The 25,803-nt window shown below is 63.9% G+C and overlaps 2 protein-coding genes across 3 annotated transcripts; both read left to right on the forward strand.

The window, feature by feature from the left end:
• The first annotated feature begins 109 nt into the window (after positions 1-109).
• Positions 110-6,143, forward strand: ATP1A3 (ATPase Na+/K+ transporting subunit alpha 3). The gene is made up of 9 exons (XM_073322997.1): positions 110-410; positions 764-873; positions 1,148-1,282; positions 2,346-3,266; positions 3,864-4,040; positions 4,270-4,406; positions 4,780-4,930; positions 5,663-5,831; positions 5,924-6,143. The coding sequence occupies exons 1-9, from the start codon at positions 239-241 to the stop codon at positions 6,106-6,108; spliced, it is 2,157 nt and encodes a 718-aa protein (XP_073179098.1). The 5' UTR covers positions 110-238; the 3' UTR covers positions 6,109-6,143.
• Positions 6,144-8,490: 2,347 nt separating this feature from the next.
• LOC140903012 (sodium/potassium-transporting ATPase subunit alpha-3-like) lies at positions 8,491-13,418 on the forward strand. Of its 2 annotated transcripts, none has more exons than XM_073323646.1 (7): positions 8,491-8,557; positions 8,813-8,936; positions 9,629-9,774; positions 11,080-11,210; positions 11,427-11,528; positions 12,059-12,150; positions 12,342-13,418. In XM_073323646.1, the coding sequence occupies exons 1-7, from the start codon at positions 8,555-8,557 to the stop codon at positions 12,368-12,370; spliced, it is 627 nt and encodes a 208-aa protein (XP_073179747.1). In that variant the 5' UTR covers positions 8,491-8,554; the 3' UTR covers positions 12,371-13,418. The 2 variants fall into 2 exon arrangements, with proteins under 2 accessions (XP_073179747.1, XP_073179748.1); XM_073323647.1 differs by lacking the exon at positions 8,491-8,557 and adding an exon at positions 8,605-8,657 and having other exon boundaries at positions 8,812-8,936.
• The last annotated feature ends 12,385 nt before the right edge of the window (positions 13,419-25,803 follow it).

Here is a 25,803-nt window from a genome sequence, read left to right on the forward strand (position 1 = left end):
ACGCGCTATCTCAGAGTGGGGCTCTGTGGTCTCTGGATGGGGGGGTCTGTGGTCTCTGGGCTGGGGGGTCTGTGGTCTCTGGAGGGGGGGTCTGTGGTCTCTGGCTGGGGGGTCTGTGGTCTCTGGGCTGGGCGTACCGCTGTGCTGAGGGGTGGGTCCAGCGGGGAGGGCCCGGGTGGGGGTCCCCGTGGCCTCGCTGACCCCCCCCCAGGTCTGTCTGACGCTGACGGCCAAGCGCATGGCGCGGAAGAACTGCCTGGTGAAGAACCTGGAGGCGGTGGAGACGCTGGGCTCCACTTCCACGATCTGCTCCGACAAGACGGGGACCCTGACCCAGAACCGCATGACGGTCGCCCACATGTGGTTCGACAACCAGATCCACGAGGCCGACACCACCGAGGACCAGTCGGGTGAGGGGCGCCGGGCGGGGGCGGGGGGGCAGAGCGGGGCGGGGACGGGCTGAGAGCAGGCCCGGGTGAGGACGGGGTCTCCTGGGGGTGGGGGCTGAGCAGGGTGCTGCTGGGGATCTCTAGGGCAGAGGGACGCTGGGGGGAGGTCTCTGAATGGGGCTGGGGGCGGTTCATGAGAGGGAAGAGATGGGGGGCTGCGTGGGGAGGCGTTGGGGGCTCCAGGGGGGTTAAGTCACGGTGCAGCCAGGATGGGGGAGTTGCACACATTGGGGTGCCCCAATCCCTGTGGGGAGTCCTGGGGGTGCCCCAGCTGCCCCACTGGGTGCTCCTAATGCCCCCCTGTACCCCCCCAGGAACGGCCTTCGACAAGAGCTCGGCCACCTGGCTGGCCCTGTCCCATGTTGCTGGACTCTGCAACCGCGCCGTCTTCAAGGGGGGGCAGGACAACGTGCCCATCCTCAAGGTGAGCGACGACCCCCACACGGGGGCAGACAGGGGACCAGGTATGGGGGAGGGCACAGGGGGGCAGCACAGGAGGGCGGGCTACGGAGCTGGGAGGTTCCCCATTGTGGCCCACAGTGGGGTGAGGGCAGAAATGGCGGGGGTGGGTGGGGGCACAGGAGGGGTTCATGTCTAGCCCCCCCTGCACTGGGACGTGGCCGGTGCTACCCAGGGGCAGCGCTGGGGCTGTGGGGTGGGGGTTCAGGGTGCCCCATTACTAACCCCCCCGCCCGCAGCGGGACGTGGCTGGTGACGCTTCGGAGTCGGCGCTGCTGAAATGCATCGAGCTCTCGTCCGGCTCCGTCAAGCTGATGCGGGAGAGAAACAAGAAGGTGGCCGAGATCCCCTTCAACTCCACCAACAAGTACCAGGTACTGGGGGCCCCTCAGCCCCCCCAAATCCACCCAGCCCCCAAACCCGCTGTAGCCCCCCAGCCATCCGAGATCCCCTTCAACGCCACCACCGAGTCCCGGGTGCAGACCCCAACTCGCAATGATCTGGGACCCCCTATTCCTCCTGAGCTCCCGCAGCTCCCTGTGGGGCTGTGTGTGTGGGGCCGGGGGGGGCTGCAGTTCCCAGCCTGTCAGGCTAATCCTGTCTCCAGCGCTGGCAGCTGATCAGATTAGCTCGGATTCCCCGTGGGCACCGGCCTGGAACGATCCCCAGGCTCACCCCCCCCGCCCCCTACCTGGGAGTCTGGGCCCCGTCAGTCAGCTCAGCCCCAGGCGTGGGGGGCAGGTGGGTGGGGCCCCAGGGAGCGTCATGGAGCCACAGGCCCTGTGCTACACCCCCAGCTTGGGAACAGCCCCTTGGGGCAGCCCTGCCACGGGCTGGACCCCCAGGGATCCCCCCTTCCCTTGGGCTTGGCCCCCTGCGACCCCCGCCTCTGAGACGGAGCTCCAGCCCTCCTGCCTCAGCCCGGGAGCTCTGCCCAGCGCCGGCGGAGACGGGCTCTGGGGGTGTCGTGCCCGCGGCAGGGACTGACGGGGACACTGGGCAGCGTCGGCAGACTCGGGCCGTCGGTCCCTGGCCGTGGCCTGGGGGGCCCTGAGCTCAGGTCACTGCAGAGCCCGGCCAAGCTGCCGCGACCCCCCTGTGGACTGAGTCCCTTCCCCCACTGAGCTCCGCGGTCCCCTCTCAGGCCGGGCTCAGGGAATCCAGGGCAGCCCCCCGACCCCTATGTCTGTGAGTCTGCCCTGAGAGCGGACGGAACCCCTCTCCCCCGCTGGGCAGCCCTGTGCCATGCAGGGGAAACCGAGGCACGCCAGGACTCAAAAATATGACAGAAAGTTCACTTTCATCAGAGGGGGATGGGGGGCAGATATTGGTGGGCAGGTTAGTGCTCCCTGCTGGGGAGACATGGGGGAATATGGGGGGCTGGCAGGTGGCTGGGGGGGTCTGCATTCCCATCCCTGATGCCCCCTCGCCCCCCAGCTGTCCATCCACGAGACCGAGGACCCCAATGACAACCGTTACCTGCTGGTGATGAAGGGGGCGCCGGAGCGGATCCTGGATCGTTGCTCCACCATCCTGCTGCAGGGCAAGGAGCAGCCGCTGGACGAGGAGCTGAAGGAGGCTTTTCAGAACGCCTACCTGGAGCTGGGCGGCCTGGGCGAGCGGGGTGCTCGGTGGGTGTCCGGGGCTGGGCCAGCGAGTGCTCGGGGGGCGTCAGGGGCTGGCCCAGCGGGTGCTCGGGGGGTGTCCGGGGCTGGGGCCAGCGGGTGCTCGGGGGGCGTCCGGGGCTGGGCCAGCGGGTGCTCGGGGGGTGTCCGGGGCTGGGCCAGCGGGTGCTCGGGGGGGTGTCCGGGGCTGGGCCAGCGGGTGCTCGGGGGGCTTCCAGGGCTGGGCGAGCGGGTGCTCGGTGGGTGTCCGGGGCTGGGCCAGCGAGTGCTCGGGGGGCGTCAGGGGCTGGCCCAGCGGGTGCTCGGGGGGTGTCCGGGGCTGGGCCAGCGGGTGCTCGGGGGGCGTCCGGGGCTGGGCCAGCGGGTGCTCGGGGGGTGTCTGGGGCTGGGCCAGCGGGTGCTCGGGGGGCGTCAGGGGCTGGGCGAGCGGGTGCTCGGTGGGTGTCCGGGGCTGGCCCAGTGGGTGCTCGGGGGGCGTCCGGGGCTGGGCCAGCGGGTGCTCGGGGGGTGTCCGGGGCTGGGCGAGCGGGTGCTCGGGGGGCGTCAGGGGCTGGCCCAGTGGGTGCTCGGGGGGTGTCCGGGGCTGGGCCAGCGGGTGCTCGGGGGGCGTCAGGGGCTGGCCCAGTGGGTGCTCGGGGGGTGTCCGGGGCTGGCCCAGTGGGTGCTCGGGGGGCGTCCGGGGATGGGCCAGCGAGTGCTCGGGGGGCATCCGGGGCTGGGCGAGCGGGTGCTCGGGGGGCGTCTGGGGCTGAGCCAGTGAGTGCTCGGGGGGTGTCCGGGGCTGGGCCCAGCGGGTGCTCGGGGGGCGTCTGGGGCTGGGCCAGCGAGTGCTCAGGGGGCGTCTGGGGCTGGGCCAGCGAGTGCTCAGGGGGTGTCCGGGGCTGGCCCAGCGGGTGCTCAGGGGGTGTCTGGGGCTGGCCCAGCTGGTGCTTGGTGTGCGTCAGGGGCTTGGCTAGCGGGTGCTTGGGGGGTGTCTGGGGCTGGCCCAGCGGGTGCTTGGTGGGCATCAGGGCTGGGCCAGTGGGTGCTCTGTGGGCGTCAGGGGCTGGGCCAGCGGGTGCTCGGGGGGTGTCCGGGGCTGGGCCAGCGGGGTGCTCGGGGGGGCGTCCGGGGCTGGGCCAGCAGGTGCTCGGGGGGCGTCCGGGAGATTTGGGGGGCTGGGGAGGGGTTGGGCAATGGGTGCACTGAGATGCTGGGGAATAGGGGAAGGGGTGGACACAGGTGGTCGGGGCTGGGAGGAGGGGTGCTGGCAGGGCTGGGAGCTGGGCTAGGGCCAGGAGGCTGGGGACTCTGGCTGGGCCCGGTGGCTCTGACCCCCCCAGCCCCCCCAGGGTTCTGTCACTTCTACATGCCGGAGGAGCAGTACCCCAAGGGCTTCGCCTTCGACTGCGACGACGTGAACTTCGCCACCGAGAACCTCTGCTTCGTGGGGCTCATGTCCATGATCGACCCGCCCCGGGCCGCTGTGCCCGACGCCGTGGGCAAGTGCCGCAGCGCTGGCATCAAGGTGAACCCCGCAGGACCTGGGCCCCTTGGGGGCTGGTTAGACAGGGGCCCGGCTTGACAAAGCCCCGGCTGGGGCGGTTTTGGGGTCGGACTAGACCCTGCTGAGGTCTCCTCCAGCCCTAATCTCTGATTCTGTGACCCCTCGCCCGGCACTGAGACGCAGCCACCTCTGGGTGGGCTCCTCTCACCCCCCACGCTGGGGTGTAATAACCCCCCCCATCGCCCCCCAGGTTATCATGGTGACCGGCGACCACCCCATCACCGCCAAGGCCATCGCCAAGGGCGTGGGCATCATTTCCGAGGGCAACGAGACCGTGGAAGACATCGCCGCCCGCCTCAACATCCCCGTCAGCCAGGTCAACCCCAGGTATGGGGGGCAGGGGCCCCAGGGGAGGGGGTGTCACGGAGCCCACAGGCCCTGAACTTTCTCTGGAGCTACCCCTTGGAGGACCCCTTTGATGTCCCAGACCCCCAGGGGTCCCCCTCTTCCCTCAGGCTCAGTGGACTGAATCCCTTCCCCACCAAGCGGCCATGCGCCCTCTAGGGGAAACTGAGGCGTGCACAGGACTCATAAAAATATTACAAACATTTCCCAGTTCGTCACAGGGGGCTGGGGGGCAGGGGAGGTGGGGAGAACCCCCCCGATGAGGGGGCACAAGGGTCTTTGGGCATCTGCAGAGAGGGCCACCGGTGGTGCCAAGCCTGGGGGAAGGCGCTGACCCTGCCCACCTCCCGCCCAGGGACGCCAAGGCCTGCGTGATCCACGGCACGGACCTGAAGGACATGAGCACGGAGCAGATCGACGAGATCCTGCAGAACCACACGGAGATCGTCTTCGCCCGCACCTCGCCCCAGCAGAAACTCATCATCGTGGAGGGCTGCCAGAGACAGGTCCGAGTCCCCCCCGTGACTCTCCCACGCCCCCATGACTCCCCCCTTGACTCTCCCCTGCACCCCATAACTCTCCCACGCCCCCCATGACTCCCATTGACTCTCCCCCGCCCCCCTGCACCCCGTGAGTCTCCCACGCCCCGCGACTCCCCCCCTTGACTCTCCCCTGCCCCCCTGCACCCTGTGACTCCCCCCCGTGACTCTCCCCCGCCCCCGTGACTCCCCCCTTGACTCTCCCCTGCCCCCCTGCACCCCGTGAGTCTCCCACGCCCCCTTGACTCCCCCCCCTTGACTCTCCCCTGCCCCCCCTGCACCCTGTGACTCCCCCCTTGACTCTCCCCTGCCCCCCTGCACCCCATAACTCTCCCACGCCCCCCATGACTCCCCATTGACTCTCCCCCGCCCCCCTGCACCCCATGAGTCTCCCACGCCCCCGCGACTCCCCCCCCTTGACTCTCCCCTGCCCCCCTGCACCCTGTGACTCCCCCCGTGACTCTCCCCCGCCCCCGTGACTCCCCCCTTGACTCTCCCCTGCCCCCCTGCACCCCGTGAGTCTCCCACGCCCCCTTGACTCCCCCCCTTGACTCTCCCCTGCCCCCCCTGCACCCTGTGACTCCCCCCGTGACTCTCCCCTGCCCCCCGGCACCCCGTGACTCTCCCACGCCCCTGTGACTCCCCCCCCGTGACTCTCCCCCCCCGGCCCCGGCCCTGACCCATGTGTGCCCCCCGCAGGGTGCCATCGTGGCCGTGACAGGCGACGGTGTGAACGACTCCCCGGCACTGAAGAAGGCCGACATCGGGGTGGCCATGGGCATCGCCGGCTCCGACGTCTCCAAGCAGGCGGCCGACATGATCCTGCTGGACGACAACTTCGCCTCCATCGTCACCGGCGTGGAGGAGGGTGAGGGGGGGCTGGGGGTGGGGGGAGAGAGTAGGGGTGTCGGGTGCTGGCCCCCCCTCATTCCCTCCCTCACATCCGAACCTTCCCTGCAGGGCGGCTGATCTTCGACAACCTGAAGAAATCCATCGCCTACACGCTGACCAGCAACATCCCCGAGATCACCCCCTTCCTGCTCTTCATCATGGCCAACATCCCGCTGCCCCTCGGCACCATCACCATCCTCTGCATCGACCTGGGCACGGACATGGTGAGCCCCCCGCCAGGCACCAGCCTGTAACCCCCCCGCCCCCTAACATCCCGCTGCCCCTCGGCACCATCACCATCCTCTGCATCGACCTGGGCACGGACATGGTGAGCCCCCCGGCAGGCCCAGCCTGTAACCCCCCCCGCCCCCTAACATCCCGCTGCCCCTCGGCACCATCACCATCCTCTGCATCGACCTGGGCACGGACATGGTGAGCCCCCCGGCAGGCACCAGCCTGTAACCCCCCCGCCCCCTAACATCCCGCTGCCCCTCGACACCATCACCATCCTCTGCATCGACCTGGGCACGGACATGGGGAGCCCCCCGGCAGGCCCAGCCTGTAACCCCCCCGCCCCCTAACATCCCGCTGCCCCTCGGCACCATCACCATCCTCTGCATCGACCTGGGCACGGACATGGGGAGCCCCCCGGCAGGCCCAGCCTGTAACCCCCCCGCCCCCTAACATCCCGCTGCCCCTCGGCACCATCACCATCCTCTGCATCGACCTGGGCACGGACATGGGGAGCCCCCCGGCAGGCCCAGCCTGTAACCCCCCCTGCCCCCTAACATCCCGCTGCCCCTCGGCACCATCACCATCCTCTGCATCGACCTGGGCACGGACATGGTGAGCCCCCCGGCAGGCCCAGCCTGTAACCCCCCCGCCCCCTAACATCCCGCTGCCCCTCAACACCATCACCATCCTCTGCATCGACCTGGGCACGGACATGGGGAGCCCCCCGGCAGGCCCAGCCTGTAACCCCCCCACCCCCTAACATCCCGCTGCCCCTCGGCACCATCACCATCCTCTGCATCGACCTGGGCACGGACATGGGGAGACCCCCGGCAGGCCCAGCCTGTAACCCCCCCGCCCCCTAACATCCCGCTGCCCCTCGACACCATCACCATCCTCTGCATCGACCTGGGCACGGACATGGGGAGCCCCCCGGCAGGCCCAGCCTGTAACCCCCCCGCCCCCTAACATCCCGCTGCCCCTCGACACCATCACCATCCTCTGCATCGACCTGGGCACGGACATGGGGAGCCCCCCGGCAGGCCCAGCCTGTAACCCCCCCACCCCCTAACATCCCGCTGCCCCTCGGCACCATCACCATCCTCTGCATCGACCTGGGCACGGACATGGGGAGCCCCCCGGCAGGCACCAGCCTGTAACCCCCCCGCCCCCTAACATCCCGCTGCCCCTCGACACCATCACCATCCTCTGCATCGACCTGGGCACGGACATGGGGAGCCCCCCGGCAGGCCCAGCCTGTAACCCCCCCACCCCCTAACATCCCGCTGCCCCTCGGCACCATCACCATCCTCTGCATCGACCTGGGCACGGACATGGGGAGACCCCCGGCAGGCCCAGCCTGTAACCCCCCCGCCCCCTAACATCCCGCTGCCCCTCGACACCATCACCATCCTCTGCATCGACCTGGGCACGGACATGGGGAGCCCCCCGGCAGGCCCAGCCTGTAACCCCCCCGCCCCCTAACATCCCGCTGCCCCTCGACACCATCACCATCCTCTGCATCGACCTGGGCACGGACATGGGGAGCCCCCCGGCAGGCCCAGCCTGTAACCCCCCCACCCCCTAACATCCCGCTGCCCCTCGGCACCATCACCATCCTCTGCATCGACCTGGGCACGGACATGGGGAGCCCCCCGGCAGGCACCAGCCTGTAACCCCCCCGCCCCCTAACATCCCGCTGCCCCTCGACACCATCACCATCCTCTGCATCGACCTGGGCACGGACATGGGGAGCCCCCCGGCAGGCCCAGCCTGTAACCCCCCCCGCCCCCTAACATCCCGCTGCCCCTCGACACCATCACCATCCTCTGCATCGACCTGGGCACGGACATGGTGAGCCCCCCGGCAGGCCCAGCCTGTAACCCCCCCGCCCCCTAACATCCCGCTGCCCCTCGACACCATCACCATCCTCTGCATCGACCTGGGCACGGACATGGTGAGCCCCCCGGCAGGCCCAGCCTGTAACCCCCCCGCCCCCTAACATCCCGCTGCCCCTCGGCACCATCACCATCCTCTGCATCGACCTGGGCACGGACATGGGGAGCCCCCCGGCAGGCCCAGCCTGTAACCCCCCCACCCCCTAACATCCCGCTGCCCCTCGACACCATCACCATCCTCTGCATCGACCTGGGCACGGACATGGGGAGCCCCCCGGCAGGCCCAGCCTGTAACCCCCCCACCCCCTAACATCCCGCTGCCCCTCGACACCATCACCATCCTCTGCATCGACCTGGGCACGGACATGGGGAGACCCCCGGCAGGCCCAGCCTGTAACCCCCCCGCCCCCTAACATCCCGCTGCCCCTCAGCACCATCACCATCCTCTGCATCGACCTGGGCACGGACATGGGGAGCCCCCCGGCAGGCCCAGCCTGTAACCCCCCTGCCCCCTAACATCCCGCTGCCCCTCGGCACCATCACCATCCTCTGCATCGACCTGGGCACGGACATGGTGAGCCCCCCGGCAGGCCCAGCCTGTAACCCCCGCCCCCTAACATCCCGCTGCCCCTCGACACCATCACCATCCTCTGCATCGACCTGGGCACGGACATGGGGAGCCCCCCGGCAGGCCCAGCCTTGCCGCACACTCGGGTGTCATTCGAGGGGGTGGACTCACCTCCACGTGTCGCCCCCTTCGCCGCTCGGCCCCCACCCGCTCTGCCCTGGGCAGGCCCAGCCTGTAACCCCCCCCACCCCCTCTCCCCAGGTCCCCGCCATTTCCCTGGCCTACGAAGCCGCCGAGAGCGACATCATGAAACGCCAGCCTCGAAACCCCCGGACGGACAAGCTGGTGAACGAGAGGCTGATTAGCATGGCCTACGGGCAGATCGGTGAGGGGGGGGCAGATCGGTGAGGGGGGGCCTACAGGCAGATTGGTGAGGGGGGGCAGATCAGTGAGGGGGGGCCTATGCGCAGATCATTGGGGGGGCAGATTGGTGTGGGGGGGCCTACGTGCAGATCGGGGGGGGCAGATCGGGGGGGGGGGCAGATCAGTGAGGGGGGGCCTATACGCAGATCGGTGGGGGGGGCTATGGGCAGATCGGTGGGGGGGCTATGGGCAGATCGGTGAGGGGGGGCCTACGTGCAGATCGGTGGGGGGGCAGATCAGTGGGGGGGGCTATGGGCAGATCGGTGGGGGGGGCAGATCGGTGGGGGGGCCTACGTGCAGATCGGTGGGGGGGCTATGGGCAGATCGGTGGGGGGGCAGATCGTTGGGGGGGCTATGGGCAGATCGGTGAGGGGAGGGCAGATCGGTGGGGGGGGCCTACGGGCGGATCGGTGAGGGGCACGGCCTGGGGGCAGATCAGTGAGGAAGGCTGAGCCTGGGCCGGGTGGGTGAGTTGGGGACAGAGGGTCACTCTAGGTGAAAGGCCTGGGTGGGGTTTGGGGGGCATGTTCCTACCTCCCCTTCTGCTGCCCTCCCCCCCCACCCCATCCCTTCTGCCCTCTACCAGCTCCCCGCCCCCGGCTCACCCTCCCTGCCCCCCTGCTCTCCCCAGTAACCCCCCGCTCTGCCCCCCAGGGATGATCCAGGCCTTGGGCGGGTTTTTCGCCTACTTTGTGATCCTGGCCGAGAACGGGTTCCTGCCCTCGGGGCTGGTCGGGATCCGGCTCAACTGGGATGACCGCACCGTGAACGACCTGGAGGACAGCTACGGGCAGCAGTGGGTGAGTGCGGGGTGGGGCGGGGGGCTCCGGGGTCACCCCCCCTTGGAGCTCCCCAGGAGGGGCTGGGACAGACCCCTGGGACTGTGGGACACTGTCCCCTTTTACCCTCCGGCTCAGGGTCCCTCTCAGCCTCTGGCTTTGCACTCACAGCCACCAGCACGCGAAGGCACCAACCAGGTTACACGCAGCCTCGCACGAGCGGAACCCAGGGAGACCCCAGCAAATCCCCCCAGCCCCGGCCTTGCACCCCCAAAATGTCCCGCCTCGCTCGGCTCGGGACTGGCTCCAGAGCAGGGCAAGCTCAGTCATTCGTTCGCCCCTTCGGCCGCGCACCAGCCCCGTAACCTGAGCACGTTCCCCGGCCCTGGGGACAAATGTGCGAAGGCCAGCTGGCTCTGCGGGAGCCGTCAGAGGTCTAAATCCTGAACGTTCTCAGGCCAGATTTGAACCAAGCCGTTTCTCTCACCGCGCCCGGTGTGGCAGGCAGGTCACAGCTATTCCCGGCCCAGCCAGGACCCCCGGCTCAGAGCCCTTTCTCCCAGACGTTCCCGTTGCCCTGGGGGCAGGTGGGGGTGGGCGGCGGGCGCTTGGTGCCCTGGCCCCTCTTTTCTCACTTCGTCTGGCTCAGACATGGAGCCAAGCGTCACCTGGGTCAGGAACAGATTCTCTGCTGGCCTGGCTTCCACGGGGCCCCCGCTGCCACCCGGGGCCCCGGGCAGGTCCCCCCGGCCCCCTTGGCCCAGCCCCATGCTGGCTCTCCGTCTCCCCTCTTCGGGGGTCACTGCATCCTGGTCTCCCTGCCTGGCCTGGCCTTTTCCACCAGTTCACACCAGTTCGTGCCCCTCCCCCAGGGTGCCTGACTCCCCCGTTAACTGCCCCGCAGGGATTTTAGGATCCTGCTGATCCCACAGAGCTGGAACCCATTTCTCCTCCTGGCCCGAGGGCCGGCCATGGTCCTGGCTCTGGCAGGGGGCCACGTTGGGGGGAAGCTGTGGGGGGAGCCAGGGCCTGTCCGGGCCCATCCATCCACGTCCAGCAGCAGGAACAAGCCGTGTCCTCTGTCCCAGCCCCCACCCTGCTTCACCCAGATTGTCCAACCTGTGCGAGTGTCCGGCTGTCCTCTGCCCCTGCCAGGGCTGGTCGTGTGCACTCGTGCGTCACACCCCCAGCCCCCGGCCGAGGGTGTCAGGGACACACAGCTCTGAGGACGCGGCACCTGACTGAAATGGCTGGATGCAGCCTTGGCTGGGGGCAGTTTGGGGGGGGGGGCTGATGCTGACACTCTCCCCCTCCTCCCCCTCTTAGACGTACGAGCAGCGCAAGGTGGTGGAGTTCACCTGCCACACGTCCTTCTTCGTCAGCATCGTGGTGGTGCAATGGGCCGATCTGATCATCTGCAAAACCAGGAGAAACTCAGTGTTCCAGCAGGGCATGAAGTGAGATGGGGGCTGGGCCAGCAGGGGGCTGCGGGTCGGGAGTGAGGGGCACCGGCAGAGCTGGCGGGGGGGCTGCGGGTCGGGAGTGAGGGGCACCGGCAGAGCTGGCAGGGGGGGCTGCGGGTCGGGAGTGAGGGGCACCGGCAGAGCTGCCGGGGCGGCTGCGGGTCGGGAGTGAGGGGCATCCCAGGCGCTGTTTCATTGTCTCTCTCTCAGGAACAAGATCCTTATTTTCGGGCTCTTTGAGGAGACCGCGCTGGCCGCCTTCCTGTCCTACTGCCCTGGCATGGACGTGGCGCTGCGGATGTACCCCCTGAAGTGAGTGCGGGGTGGAGGGACCCCGTTGGTGGGGCTCCTGCTTCCCCGGGGGGAATCCCTGGTGCTGGAACTGGAGGGGGGGCACGTGGCCCGGCGCAGAATTCACGTCCCCCGCAGAGTAATAGATTCTCCCGGGGAGGCAGCGCTGCAGTTGCACCTTTCGTCCACCAGGGGCTGCTGCGGTGCCCGAAGAGGCAGCTGAGGGCAGGGGCTCATTGGCCTTGGGGGAACCCTGATGCAGGGGGTGAGGGGCTGCAGCCCGGGGGGTGGGTTGAGCCCGGGGGAGCTGCCTTTGCTGCCCTTCGAGGTGGGGATCCTGCATTAGGGGAGGTGGACGTCCTGGTGGGAGGGGTTCCCTGCAGCCATGGTGGGGGGTTCCTGGCCAGGGGAGGGTCTCTGCAGGCCCTGGGGGTTTCTGGCCGGGGGAGGTGCCAGCCCTGGGAGCCAGCAGCAATCCCCTTGTGTCTGCCGGGCAGGGTGCAGCGTCCCCCCACTGCTGGCACTAACCCCCCCGGTTCTGTCCCGTCCAGGCCCAGCTGGTGGTTCTGTGCCTTCCCGTACAGCTTCCTCATCTTCGTGTACGACGAGATCCGGAAACTCATCCTGCGCCGGAACCCCGGAGGTGGGGGGCAGCCTCGGGAGGCTGATGGGGGGATGCAGAAGGGGGCTGGAGGGATATGGGGACCTGGTATGGGGGAGATGAAGGAGAAGGGGGAGGGGGGTAAGGAAGATGGGGGAGGGTGGGGCGATATGTGGGGGGAGGTGCCAAACGGGGTGTCCTTACCTAGCATTAACCCCCCCTCTCTGTCACAGGTTGGGTCGAGAAGGAAACCTACTACTGAGCCCCCCCACCTCCCGACTGCCAGCCGCTCTCCCCCCACCCCCCCTGCGCCAGAGACCACGAAGCTGGGACCATCTGCTGGGAGAAAAGTGACTCGTCCCCCCCCACACACGTGGCTGAGAATGTGAAACTGTCCCTGCCCCTGGCACCCCCCCACCGCCCTCACCTGGGGGTATTTATTTATTTATTGGTGTCACCAACATCCCCCCACCCCTGGGATTGAACCCAGGACCCCGAGAGCTAAGGGGGGGCTGGGAGCAGTCGTGGGGGCTCTTGCCCAGTGTGGGGGGATAGTTACAGGAGATACAGACCCCCCAGTCACATGGATCCCCTCCCCCCTCGGCATGCATGTGTCCCCTGTGCCCCCCCCCCCGCGTGTGTGGTTCTTCCCCTTAGCACACAGGTCCCCTGTCTTCCCCCCTGCCCCCCCAGGTCACCCCCTTTTCCATTCCCATTGGGGCATGGGGGGCAGGAGCCAGCCCTCAGCCCTAGACTGGGGGGGGCATACTCATATACAGTGTGTGTGTATGGGGGGGGCAGGTTTTCAGCAAAGCACCGGGCGGAAGCAGCGTTGTGGAATAGAACCCAGGCGTCCTGATCCCCACCCTACCCCCCAGCATGCCTTTACCAAGCCAAGCCAATAGCTTCCCCCTGCCTGTGTTGGGTGCCCCCCCCCCGCCCTCCTGCCTCCCCACTGACCCCAGGGCCCTTTCTGAGGGGTTGGGGGATCCTGCTGCTGACCCTTGACCCCAGATTCCAAGTTATGGACCAAGGGAAACCAGGGCCTCATCCTTGGGCCTAGCCCCATGTGTGGGGGGGGGGAGGGTCCCTATGGCTGGGGAGGAAACAGAGGGGTTTGTCCTTCCCACCCACCCCCAGTGGCCATGGGGGGCTGGGTGTGTTGTGCGTGCTCCCCCCCTGCCCCATGTGTGTGCTGCCGGGGGGGGGCCTTACCCTATCTCCCCCTCCACCCCCGTTTGGGGATCGTGTCGTCATGTGACAAAAACAAACTTGATTTAACAAATAAAAACAAAACCAGACCCGGACAATGTACCGCGCGTTGTGACGGGGGCGGGGGCCAGGTGGGGCAGGGCCCGGTGGGGGGAGATGCAGTGTGGCTGGGTGGCAGGGCCAGCAGTGGCTGGCGGGGGGAGTCCCAGCAATGGGGGACAAAGACCAGGCTGGGGTTGCCCAAGGCTGAGGGGCCGGTGGAACTCCCTGCCACTGGACGTGGAGACGACAGTACCTGGGTCTGCTGGGAATGGGGGAGGGGGAGGCTGGAGCTGGCCGGGCCAAAAGAATGAGGGGGCCCCAGTCACTGCACGATGCCCCCCCCCCCCGTACCCCCAACCGGCCCCTCCCAGCCCGTCCCGGCTCACCCCCCCAGTGACGCAGAGCCAGTGTCAGACGCTTTGGCTCTGATTTGTGCCTGGGGGGGTGAAAGGGGGGGTCATTGTTATGGCAACCAGCAGCTGGCTGTTGCCATGGCAACAGAGGATGACTGATACTGACGTTGTTGGGCAGCGCCTGAGAACGAGGCTGTTGCGTCCCCGCCCCCAGCGCTGGGAAAGAACCCAGGCGTCCTGGCTCCCAGCCCCCCACCCCCACCCCACTGACCAGCCTTAACAGAGCTGGTGGGGGGCTGTGGGTTGGGGGCGAGGAGCATTAACTCAGCCCGTCCCTGGGGGCTGCTCTCGGGGCCCCGGCTCAGACCAGGGCTACCCCAGTGGAGCTGGGGGGGGGTCCGTGCCCTCCAAGGGGCCGGAGCCGCCCCCCCATATCCTCCCAACAGGCCCTAGCCAGGAGCAGGCCTGGGGAGTGGGGAACTGGGGCAGAGCGAGGGGAGCCTGCGACCAGCCCAGTCCCTGGGGGGGGGCATGAGTGGGGCATGGGGGCTCCCTGCAGGGCTCTGCCAGTGAGACCGGGGCTGCTGGGGGCCCACCGAGCCCGGCAGCAGGGCCAAAGCAGAGCTGACCGGACCCCCTGGTCCCCCTGCCCCCTCGCTGGGGGTCGCGCTCCATCTCTCATACATGGGGATTGGACCCCCCCACCGCACAGTGGGAGGTGCCCGGACCTGGGCCAGTGCGATGCGTCCCCCCTTGAGGGGGAGGTGGGGTTCGTGGCCCCCTTCCGAATGGGGCAGCTCGGGGCTCGGCTCCAGGCTCTCCCCCGTGGGCCTGGCCCCCAGGAAAGGTGCAGGGTGTGGGGAGCCCGGCCAGGGGCCACATTCAGGGCCCAGCTGAGAGGGTCAAGTTGGGGTTTGACCCAGCCTGGACCCCACACGTCTCCCCATCCCTATGCCACATGGCTGGCCTCTGGCTCCTGCCCACGGGCTGGGTGCCCCCTGCTGCCATGGGGAGAGGCAGAGTGGGAGGTGCAGGGACCCCTTGGCACATGGCTTGAGGGGGCAGCAGCCGTGGGGTGCCCCCAGCCTGGCACCTGCGGCCGGGTCCTGCCAGGGCTCTGCCCCCTGACTGCTTGGTGCTGCGGCAATGCCCCGAATCACTGCCCCCAAACCAGCCTTTCCCAGTGTAGCCCCACGGACCTGAGGTGGCTCCCGCCCTGCTGGGGCTGTCGTGCTCCTCGACAATGGGCTGTCACGTTGACAAGCCCGTGGAAAATTTGGTACAAAATCTGCCTTGTGACGTCATGATGAAGTGGGGGATTTATCACGTTTTTTCCTTGTTTTCCCAGCAGTTTGCATGCAGAGGGGGTGGGACTCAGTTTCCCTGGGTGCTGCGGGTTTAACGAGGGGAGGGGAGAGGGAGTTTGTGGGGACACAGGGCCAGCGAGGGAACTTGGGGCGCCGGCCAATGGCCTGGAGAATGGAGACCCCAGCGCCTGGGGACCTGGGGACCCGGAGTCCAGCTCGGGAGTCACAGCCAGTTCGGCCAGTGGGAGGACAAGGGGCTGCGGGGACCCCGGTGACCAGAGCAGCCGGGTCCAGCCAGAGGACAGAAGAGGGGAGAGGGGGCCCAGGCAACCTGTTTACCGGGAGAGGAGACAATGGACAGAGGGGGGGCTTGGGGCCGGTGATAGCAGATGCCCAGCAGGGAAGCAGGGGGGTTCGGGGCTAGAGGGAGGGGGCAGGCAGAGCCCCCCTGGATGCAGCGGAGACTGGGCTGTGATGGGGGAGGCCAGGCTAAGGCCGGAGAGTTTCCTGTGCTGGGTTCAGATGCTCACTAACCCCTCCTGTGTTACTATCCTGGGGTCCCCGGGCGATGCTCTGGAACTGCTCCCCACGAAGCCAGGCAGGACTCTGGGGGAGTCTCCTCTCTGGGAGCAGCCTGTCTGCAGGACACACAGCTCCCCCGGCTTCACCCTTCCTGGGTCTGACCTCGGAGATTCAGCCTCCTCTGCCCCTCCGTGCGCTTCCCACAGCGAGTCCGCTCAGGCGGGGTCCTGGGGGGGCCAGAGGGTCCTGCCCCCCAACTCTGCAGTCAGACGGGACTCTCAGCCAGCCAGTAAAACAGAAGGTTTATTAGACGACAGGAACATGGTCTAACACAGAGCTTGTAGGTGCAGAGAACGGGACCCCTCAGCTGGGTCCATTTTGGGGGGCAGTGAGCCAGACAACCACGTCTGCCCTTCACTCCATGTCTCCAGCCAGCCTAAAACTGCCTCCCCCTCCAGCCCGTCCTCCTCTGGGCTTTGTCCCTTTCCCGGGCCAGGAGATCACCTGATTCCTTTGTTCTCCAACCCTTTAGCTCTCACCTTGCAGGGGGGAAGGGCCCAGGCCATCAGTTGCCAGGAGACAGAGTGTCAACCCTGGCCCTTTGCTCTGCAACAATTACACCCCCTTATCCCACCCCCTAGATACTTAAGAACTGCCTAGGGGAAACTGAGGCACTCCTACAGTATTCAGAGGAAACATTAAGAACCGTCCCACTTCATCACAGTTACGCTGGCTGAGAGTCGCTCAGAGAACAGGGGGTATTATTCCCTCTGGGAGTAGGAGCCCCGGGCCTCCAGAGCGAGGGGACTCCCTGAGGGGGCTCTGTGATGCAGCAGGGAGCAGGGAGGATTGACCTGGGGATGTCGCAGGGAGTTTTACTGGGACTGTCTGCATGGGGGATGGGATCTCAGGGGGAGACTTCACTGGAGGGACGATACCTGAGCCTGTCACCTGAGCCCAGGAGCGGGGTTGGGTCCAGGTGACACCTTCTGCCCGGTGAAACTGGACAAAGGCTGGAGGAGGAGCCCGGGGGCGGGAGGGGGCTGGGTGAGACGGCTGGAGCGGGTCTGAGTTTGGAGCTGGCTGGGGAGACGGGGGGAGGCCCAGAACTGGGGTCTGGGCTCCCTGACCCCCAAGATGGACCTGACTGAGGGGTCCTGTTTCCTGTACCGACAAGCTCTGTTCGGGATTGTTCCTGTCGTCTGATAAACCTTCTGTGTTACTGGCTAGCGGAGAGTCTGGGTGAATCGCAGGAAGTGGGGGGCAGGGCGCTGACTCCCCCACACTCCATGACAGGCCCACAGCAGAGACAGGCATGCTAAGGCTCCGAGAGGTGCGGCTCCAGGAGGTGGAGGGGCTGGACCCCTGGGAGAAGGTGGACCCCCAAGAAGGGCTGTCACGCTGAATGGGGTTCCCCCCACGGACTGCACGGGGCCAAGAGTGGGCACGACCTCGGAGTCCGTGACAGACGTATCATTCCACAGTATGCATCCGATGACGTGAGCTGTAGCTCACGAAAGCTCAGATAAATTGGTTAGTCTCTAAGGTGCCACGAGTCCTCCTGTTCTTTTTGCGGATACAGACTAGCACGGCTGTTACTCTGAAACCTGTCATTATGCAAGGCCCTGCATTTAGCCGTATGGAGTGGAAATCTATCAACTGCATGAAAAAACTTGTACAGATACAGACAGACATCATCTTCCTTTCCAAATGCAGACAGATGGACATCGTACCAAAAGGACTGAAGGTAAAAAATCCATTACAATCTACACACCACACAGATTGTGCCGACAGCTTGTGCCGCACGCTCTCAAAGAAACTGCGGAACCACCTGATCAACATCCTCTACAGCAAACAGGGAAAGGTTAAGAAGGAGCTCTCAGAACTGGATACTCTCATAAAAAACCAACCTTCCACACAAACTTCCTCGTGGCTGGACTTTACAAAAACTAGACAAGCCATTTACAACGCACACTTTGCTTCTCTACGAAAGAAAAAGGACACTAAACTATCTAAACTACTGCATGCCACAAGGGGCCACAGCAATGGTTCCCTTAACCCACCTAGCATTATTGTTAATCTATCCAACTATACTCTCAGCCCAGCAGAAGCAGCTGTCCTATCTCGGGGCCTCTCCTTCTGCCCCTCCACCCCCACGAACACGATACAGTTCTGTGGGGACCTGGAATCCTATTTTCGACGTCTCCGACTCAAGGAATATTTCCAACACACCTCTGAACAACATACTAATCCACAGAGGCCCCCCTACCAACATTACAAAAAGAAGGATTCTAGGTGGACTCCTCCTGAAGGTCGAAACAGCAGACTGGACTTCTACATAGAGTGCTTCCGCCGACGGGCACGGGCTGAAATTGTGGAAAAGCAGCATCACTTGCCCCATAACCTCAGCCATGCGGAACGAAATGCCATCCACAGCCTCAGGAACAACTCTGACATCATAATCCAAAAGGCTGACAAAGGAGGTGCTGTCGTCATCATGAATAGGTCGGAATATGAACAAGAGGCTGCTCGGCAGCTCTCCAACACGAGTTTCTACAAGCCATTACCCTCTGATCCCACTGAGAGTTACCAAAAGAAACTACAGCATTTGCTCAAGAAACTCCCTGAAAAAGCACAAGATCAAATCCGCACAGACACACCCCTGGAACCCCGACCTGGGATATTCTATCTACTACCCAAGATCCATAAACCTGGAAATCCTGGGCGCCCCATCATCTCAGGCATTGGCACCCTGACAGCAGGATTGTCTGGCTATGTAGACTCCCTCCTCAGGCCCTACGCTACCAGCACTCCCAGCTATCTTCGAGACACCACTGACTTCCTGAGGAAACTTCAATCCATCGGTGATCTTCCTGATAACACCATCCTGGCCACTATGGATGTAGAAGCCCTCTACACCAACATTCCACACAAAGATGGACTACAAGCCGTCAGGAACACTATCTCCGATAATGTCACGGCTAACCTGGTGGCTGAACTTTGTGACTTTGTCCTTACCCATAACTACTTCACATTTGGGGACAATGTATACCTTCAGATCAGCGGCACTGCTATGGGTCCCCGCATGGCCCCACAGAATGCCAACATTTTTATGGGTTTCAGAGTAACAGCCGTGTTAGTCTGTATTCGCAAAAAGAAAAGGAGGACTTGTGGCACCTTAGAGACTAACCAATTTATTTGAGCATGAGCTTTCGTGAGCTACAGCTCACTTCATCGGATGCATACCGTGGAAACTGCAGCAGACTTTATATACACACAGAGAATATGAACCAATACCTCCTCCCACCCCACTGTCCTGCTGGTAATAGCTTATCTAAAGTGATCATCAGGTGGGCCATTTCCAGCACAAATTCAGGTTTTCTCACCCTCCACCCCCCCACACAATTTCACTCTCCTGCTGGTGATAGCCCATCCACAATTTTTATGGCTGATTTAGAACAACGCTTCCTCAGCTCTTGTCCCCTAACGCCCCTACTCTACTTGCGCTATATTGATGACATCTTCATCATCTGGCCCCATGGAAAAGAAGCCCTTGAGGAATTCCACCATGATTTCAACAATTTCCATCCCACCACCAACCTCAGCCTGGTCCAGTCCACACAAGAGATCCACTTCCTGGACACTACAGTGGGTCACATAACACCACCCTATACCGGAAACCTACTGACCGCTATTCCTACCTACATGCCTTCAGCTTTCATCCAGACCACACCACACGATCCATCGTCTACAGCCAAGCTCTGCGATACAACCGCATTTGCTCCAAGCCCTCAGAGACAAACACCTACAAGATCTCTATCAAGCATTCTTACAACTACAATACCCACCTGCTGAAGTGAAGAAACAGATTGACAGAGCCAGAAGAGTTCCCAGAAGTCACCTCCTACAGGACAGGCCCAACAAAGAAAATAACAGAACGCCACTAGCCGTCACCTTCAGCCCCCAACGAAAACCTCTCCAACGCATCATCAGGGATCTACAACCTATCCTGAAGGACGACCCATCACTCTCACAGATCTTGGGAGACAGGCCAGTCCTTGCCTACAGACAGCCCCCATCCTGAAGCAAATACTCACCAACAACCACATACCACACAACAGAACCACTAACCCAGGAACCTATCCTTGCAACAAAGCCCGTTGCCAACTGTGCCCACATATCTATTCAGGGGACACCATCACAGGGCCTAATAACATCAGCCACACGATCAGAGGCTCGTTCACCTGCACATCCACCAATGTGATCTATGCCATCATGTGCCAGCAATGCCCCTCTGCCATGTACATTGGTCAAACTGGACAGTCTCTACGTAAAAGAATAAATGGACACAAATCAGATGTCAAGAATTATAACATTCATAAACCAGTCGGAGAACACTTCAATCTCTCTGGTGACGCAATTACAGACATGAAAGTTGTGATATTACAACAAAAAAACTTCAAATCCAGACTCCAGCGAGAGACTGCTGAATTGGAATTCATTTGCAAATTGGATACAATTAACTTAGGCTTGAATAGAGACTGGGAGTGGCTAAGTCATTATGCAAGGTAGCCTGTTTCCCCCTGTTTTTTTCTCCCCCCCCCCCCCCCGACGTTCTTGTTAAACGCTGGATTTGTGCTGGAAATGGCCCCCCTTGATTATCATACACATTGTAAGGAGAGTGATCACTTTAGATAAGCTATTACCAGCAGTGGGGTGGGGAGAGAGAAAACCTTTTGTAGTGATAAACACCCATTTTTTCATGCTTTGTGTGTGTAAAAAGATCTTCTGTATTTTCCACGGTATGCATCCGATGAAGTGAGCTGTAGCTCACGAAAGCTTATGCTCTAATAAATTGGTTAGTCTCTAAGGGGCCACAAGTCCTCCTTTTCTTTTTGCGAATACAGACTAACACGGCTGTTACTCTGAAACCTGTCATTTGAAAACTTGTAATCTGCTTGTCATGGAGTCTGGGGTTCTCTGGCTTTTTGTCCCCAGTCACAGCCTCAGGTCGGGTGGACACTGTTCATACAGTTGCTCCAGTACGATCAGTTTAACCAGGTCCTCCTTCATCTGGGCCCCATTCACCCACTTGTGGACGTAATCCTCCATGCGGAGGATCAGTCCAGATACGTGACCTCAGGGGTTTTACGCTGACTCCGGAACCTTCTCCGGTACATCACAGAGTCGGCCCAAACTCGCAGAGCGGGCCCTGTTTGAACAGTTCATAGTCCCCTGCCTCCGGCCCTGTCATCCGGCTGTACACCTCCACGGCTTTGGGGTCCAGTAAGGGGGTGAGAAACTGGAGCCTGTCTGCAGGGTCAACCCTGTGCATCTCACAGGCATTCTCAAAGGCCGTCAGGAAGCTATCTATGTCCTCCCCCTCCTTCCGCTGGGCCAGGAGGCACTTATCAAAGCTCCTTGCAGTCCTGGGTCCCCCGTCACTCTCCGCTGTGAGGATCCCCAGCTGGCTGTGGGGGTCACGGTGCCCCCTGGTATTCACTGGGCTCCTTCCAGCCCCTCCCCAGGCATAGGGAGGAGGGGCCTCGGAGTGCCCTTGGCATCCCAGCCAGGACAGACAGGGACCAGCTCCTCCCAGGGATCCTCCTCCTCCAGCTGGGCAATCAGCTGTTCTTTGGTGGACCTCCCTACGCGCAGGCCCCTCTGCCTGCATGGCCGACCAGGTCCCTCATAAGGTGATGGTTATACATCTTCCTGCTGTCCCAAGTGGCTGTGGACTCGCAGGCCTGTGCGCTCTCAGCTCCCCACGGTTTCCAGGAAGAACCCCTCGTGTGCCAGCCCTTCTCCAGGTCACCACCTCTCTCAAACTTCTCCGCCCCTGGAACCGCTCACCAGGGGCGCCCCGTTCCTGCAACAGTCCTTCTCTCTCCCAGGGCCAAGCCGCAGACTCCTCCGCCCCTGAGACTGCTCACCACAGTCCCCAGGGGGACCCCATTACTGCACAGTCCTTCTTGCTGGTCACACACTCCCAGGGGTTAACCGCCCCCCGAAACTGCTCCTCTCTGAGCCATCAGCACGCCTGGTCCTCGTCAATCCCCCTTCGTTTTACTGCTCCCCAGTCACTTACTGCAGGAAGCGCCATCCGCGGGGTCAGTACATCCCACCGCTGCCACCAGTTGTCACGGAGCGTGGGGGAGTCGGCGCCCTGCACCCCTCTTCCTGGGATTCACCGTGACTCTCCGCCAGCCAGTAAAACAGAAGGTTTATTAGACGACAGGAACACAGCCCAAAACAGAGCGTGTAGGTACAGACAACAGGACCCCTCAGTCAGGTCCATCTTGGGGAGTGGGGAGCCCAGACCCCAGTGCTGGGCCTTTCTCCATTTCCCCAGCCAGCTCCAAGCTGAAACCCCCTCCAGCGACCTCCCCCAGCCACAGTCTCTGTCTCCTCCAGCCTTTGTCCAGTTTCCCAGGGCAGAAGGTGTCACCTGGCCCCAGCCCCCTCCCGGGCTCAGGTGACAGGCTCAGGTATCGTCCCTCCAGCGAAGCCCCCCTGAGATCCCACCAACGTCCAGTACCAACGCAGCCAGTGCCGGTAAAACTCCCCCGCACCATCCGCAGGTCAATCCTCCTAGCTCCGTCGCCCTGCTGAACATCACTGCCCTGGCAAAGTCTGTCTAGGTGAGGTTATAAGCGTCTGCTGCGTAACGTTGCGGTGACTCCTTCCAGCCTTAGCAAGGCAGGTCCCAACCAGTCCTGCAGCGACACACGTGGGCCCCCAGCCAGGCAGCCATGGGATGGCGCGAACGGGAACTGCTCACTTCATCAGAGGGACAGTTCAACTTGCAGGGCCACAAGCCACGGCCTGGCACCTGCAGCCCAGTCGAAGCATCCACTTTACCTCGCTCCCCCTTCGGCTCTGCCCTGGCCATTGACACCACTCAAGGAACTGAACTGCAGGGTGTGACGAAGTGGGGGCATTTCTTAGTATTTTGCATGAATGCTGTGCGTGCCTCAGTTTCCCTGTGTGCTGTTGTCACAGCGTCCCCGGGTGATGCTCTGGAACTGCTCCCCACGAAGCCCAGCAGGACTCTGGAGAAGTCTCCTCTCTGGGAGCAGCCTGTCTGCAGGACACACAGCTCACCCGGCTCCACCTTCCTGGGTCTGACCTCGGAGCATTCAGCCTCCCCTGCCCCCTCCGTGCGCTTCCCACAGCGAGTCCGCTCAGGCGGGGTCCTGGGGAAGCCAGAGGGTCCTGCCCCCCAACTCCGCAGTCAGACGGGACTCTCAGCCAGCCAGTAACACAGAAGGTTTATTAGGAGACAGGAACATGGTCTAACACAGAGCTTGTAGGTGCAGAGAACAGGACCCCTCAGCTGGGTCCATTTTGGGGGGCAGGGAGCCAGACAACCCCGTCTGCCCTTCACTCCTCATCCCCAGCCAGCCCCAAACTGAAACTCCCTCCAGCCCCACCTCCTCTGGGCTTTGTCCCTTTCCCGGGCCAGGAGGTCACCGGATTCCTTTGTTCTCCAACCCTTTAGCTCTCACCTTGCAGGGGGGAAGGGCCCAGGCCATCAGTGGCCAGGAAACAGGGTGTCGGCCATTCTCTGTGTCCAGACTCCTGCACACACCTGCCCTCCAGGGCTCTGCAACGATCATATACCCTTACCCCACCACCTACATACTTAAGAACTGCCTAGGGGAAACTGAGGCACCCCCACACTGTTCAGAGGAGACATTAAGAACAGTCCCACTTCGTCACAGCTGTGCAGGTAACGTGGGGGTGGGGTGGGGTTGTTGTTGCAGGGGACCAGGTGTGACTTTGCCTAGCAGCCGGGACCCCGGACACCGGCCTGGAGATGGGGGACCCAGCAATTGGTGACGGGGAGGCCCAGCCCAGCTTGGGAGCCAGCCGGTTCTGGCTGGGGAAGGACACAATGGGCTGCCAGAGGGGAACAAAGGACGGAGGAGAGAGGCCCAGTGACCTGTTTATCTGGGACCGAAGACAAAGGACAGCGGAGGGGCTGGTGGGGGAGGGGATTTAGGGGGCTGGGCTGGAGACAAGGAGCAGCCGCAGCCCATGGGGAGCTGGCTGGAGCTGAGACTGGCCAGGCCCCAGGGCCCCGAGAACTGCCCGGGCTGGGTCCAGACCTTCAATAACCCTCCTGAGTGACGCTGACTGGGAGTCCCTGCAGCTAGAGATCGGGGGGGGGGGCACTGCACCCTCTGGGGGTGGGAGCCCCGGGGGCCCAGAGCGAGGGGACTCTGAGGGGGCCCCGGCAGAGCCAGGCTGCTGGGGGCTTGGAGGTGCGGTCCCAGGAGGTGGTGGGGTGCAGGGCTTAAACCCCGAGAGAGAAAGTGGACCCCCAAGAAGGGCTGTTGCACGGGGGGTTCCTCCCAGGGGCCCTACGGAGCCCAGAGAGCCCGGGGGTGGGAGCCCAGGAGGGGGTCCCAGGCTGGAAGGGGACAAGCCTGTGAAACGTACGGGCCCGTGCAGGGAGACCAGGTCACGCGGCGGAGCAGCTGGCCCGGTACTCCTTGATCTGCCCCGGGGCCCAGGCCTCATGGCTGGCATCCGTCGCCCCGGGGTTACCGCAGGGCTCCGTGTTTCCCTCTTAGCCCCCCGGACTGGCTCGCGGGGGGGGGGGGAGCTGCAGCAGGGACACCCAGGCTGGGGCAGGATCGTTCCCCTTGGACAGACTTTCTGGGGCTGGCTGGGGGCACCCAGAGGTGTACTGCAGGGGTGGCTCTAGTCACGGCAAGGGGGCCACGCGTGGGGGGGGGTGATTCCCTGCCTGCCCTGACAGCGGGGCCATTTCATGGGGGGGGGGGCAGAACTTTAACCACGATTCCAGCGGCTGCTCAGGCACCTGGAAACTCTTGGGTTTTGGCAGATGACTTAGAAATCTCTGAGCGGAGCCGGGGGCTCACGCCTCTCTGTAGAGAGAAAATGAACTGAAGCGGAGCCCGGCCAGCGGCACGCGAACCCGTCCTGGCAGGCCTGGGCACGTCACTCCGGGGACCCTGGGTTGGGTTACAATTGCCACTCAGAGACGCCCATCTCGTCTGACCCCTGGCACCCCCCCTCCGGCACCGGACCCCGACCTCCGGCACCGGACCCCGACCTGCGGCACCGGACCCCGACCTGCGGCGGAGTCACGGACGGCCCCAACCGCCGGGTTACAGACTCAGGTGACGGACGCTTCCCCATGGACACGAGTTTAAAGCTGCCCGTGACCCGGGCCCCAGTGCAGAGGAAGGTGAAAACCCGCCGGGGTCTCTGCCATCTCTCCGGGGCAGAATTCCTTCCCAGCCCCAAGCTTGGTGACCAGTTGGACCCTGAGCGTGTGGGCGAGACCCACCAGCTGGCCACGGGGGAAAGGATTCGCTGGGGTAATGCAGAGCCCTCCCCAGCTCGCGTCCATCCCCAGCCCTTGGGGAGCTTTGCTCCAGGAGCCGCTGATGGGCCACACGCCAGCCCCGCCATCAGCTCGTCACGCTCTGTCCCGAAGCCAGTTCGGGGTTTTTTCCCCACTGCTCCAGAACGTCCCTCCTCCGACGGGTCGAACCTTCCCTCAGCCCAGGCCTAAACTCGTTGGCCAGTTTATATCCCTTTGTCCTCTCCCCTCGTGGCGTTCATCCCTCCGATGCATCTACAGAGAGCGAGCCGAGCTCCCCGCAGCCTGCGGCTGGTCAGGCTAAACCAGCCGAGCTCTTCGCGTCTCCTCTCAAGGTCGGTTTTCCAGTCCTGGGATCATCCTAGTGGCCCTTCTCTGCCCGTCCCAGCTTGAATTCATCTTCCTTACACACGGGAGCCCAGCACCGCACCCACTGTTCCAGATGAGTCTCCCCAGGGCCTCGTACGAACACCTCCCTGTCCCCACTGGAAATCCTGCGCCTGGTGCACCCCACGATGGCATTAGCCCTTTTCACGGCCGCATCACACTCACAGCTCAGAGTCAGCCTGCGATCAGCGACACACCCAGGTGTTTCTCCTCCTCGGCCCTCCAACTGACACGGCCCCAGCTTAGAGCAAAACATTCTTGTTGTTCGTCCTAAATACAGGCCTAAATGCAGGACTTTTCCCTGTTCAATCTCATCCTCTTTCCGTTACTCCAGTTTACAAGGTTGTCCAGCTCATCTTGTGCAATACTCCGATCCTCCCCCGCACCGCCAATGCCTCCCCACTCTCTGCCATCTGCAAATTTGATTAGCCCATTCCCACACTTTGGGCCAAGGTCAGTAATGAAAACGCGAAATAAGGTTGGTCCCAGAGGGATCCCTGAGGAGCTTCGCCAG

This window comes from Lepidochelys kempii, chromosome 24 (assembly GCF_965140265.1).
Source record: "Lepidochelys kempii isolate rLepKem1 chromosome 24, rLepKem1.hap2, whole genome shotgun sequence".
NCBI lineage: Eukaryota > Metazoa > Chordata > Testudines > Cheloniidae > Lepidochelys > Lepidochelys kempii.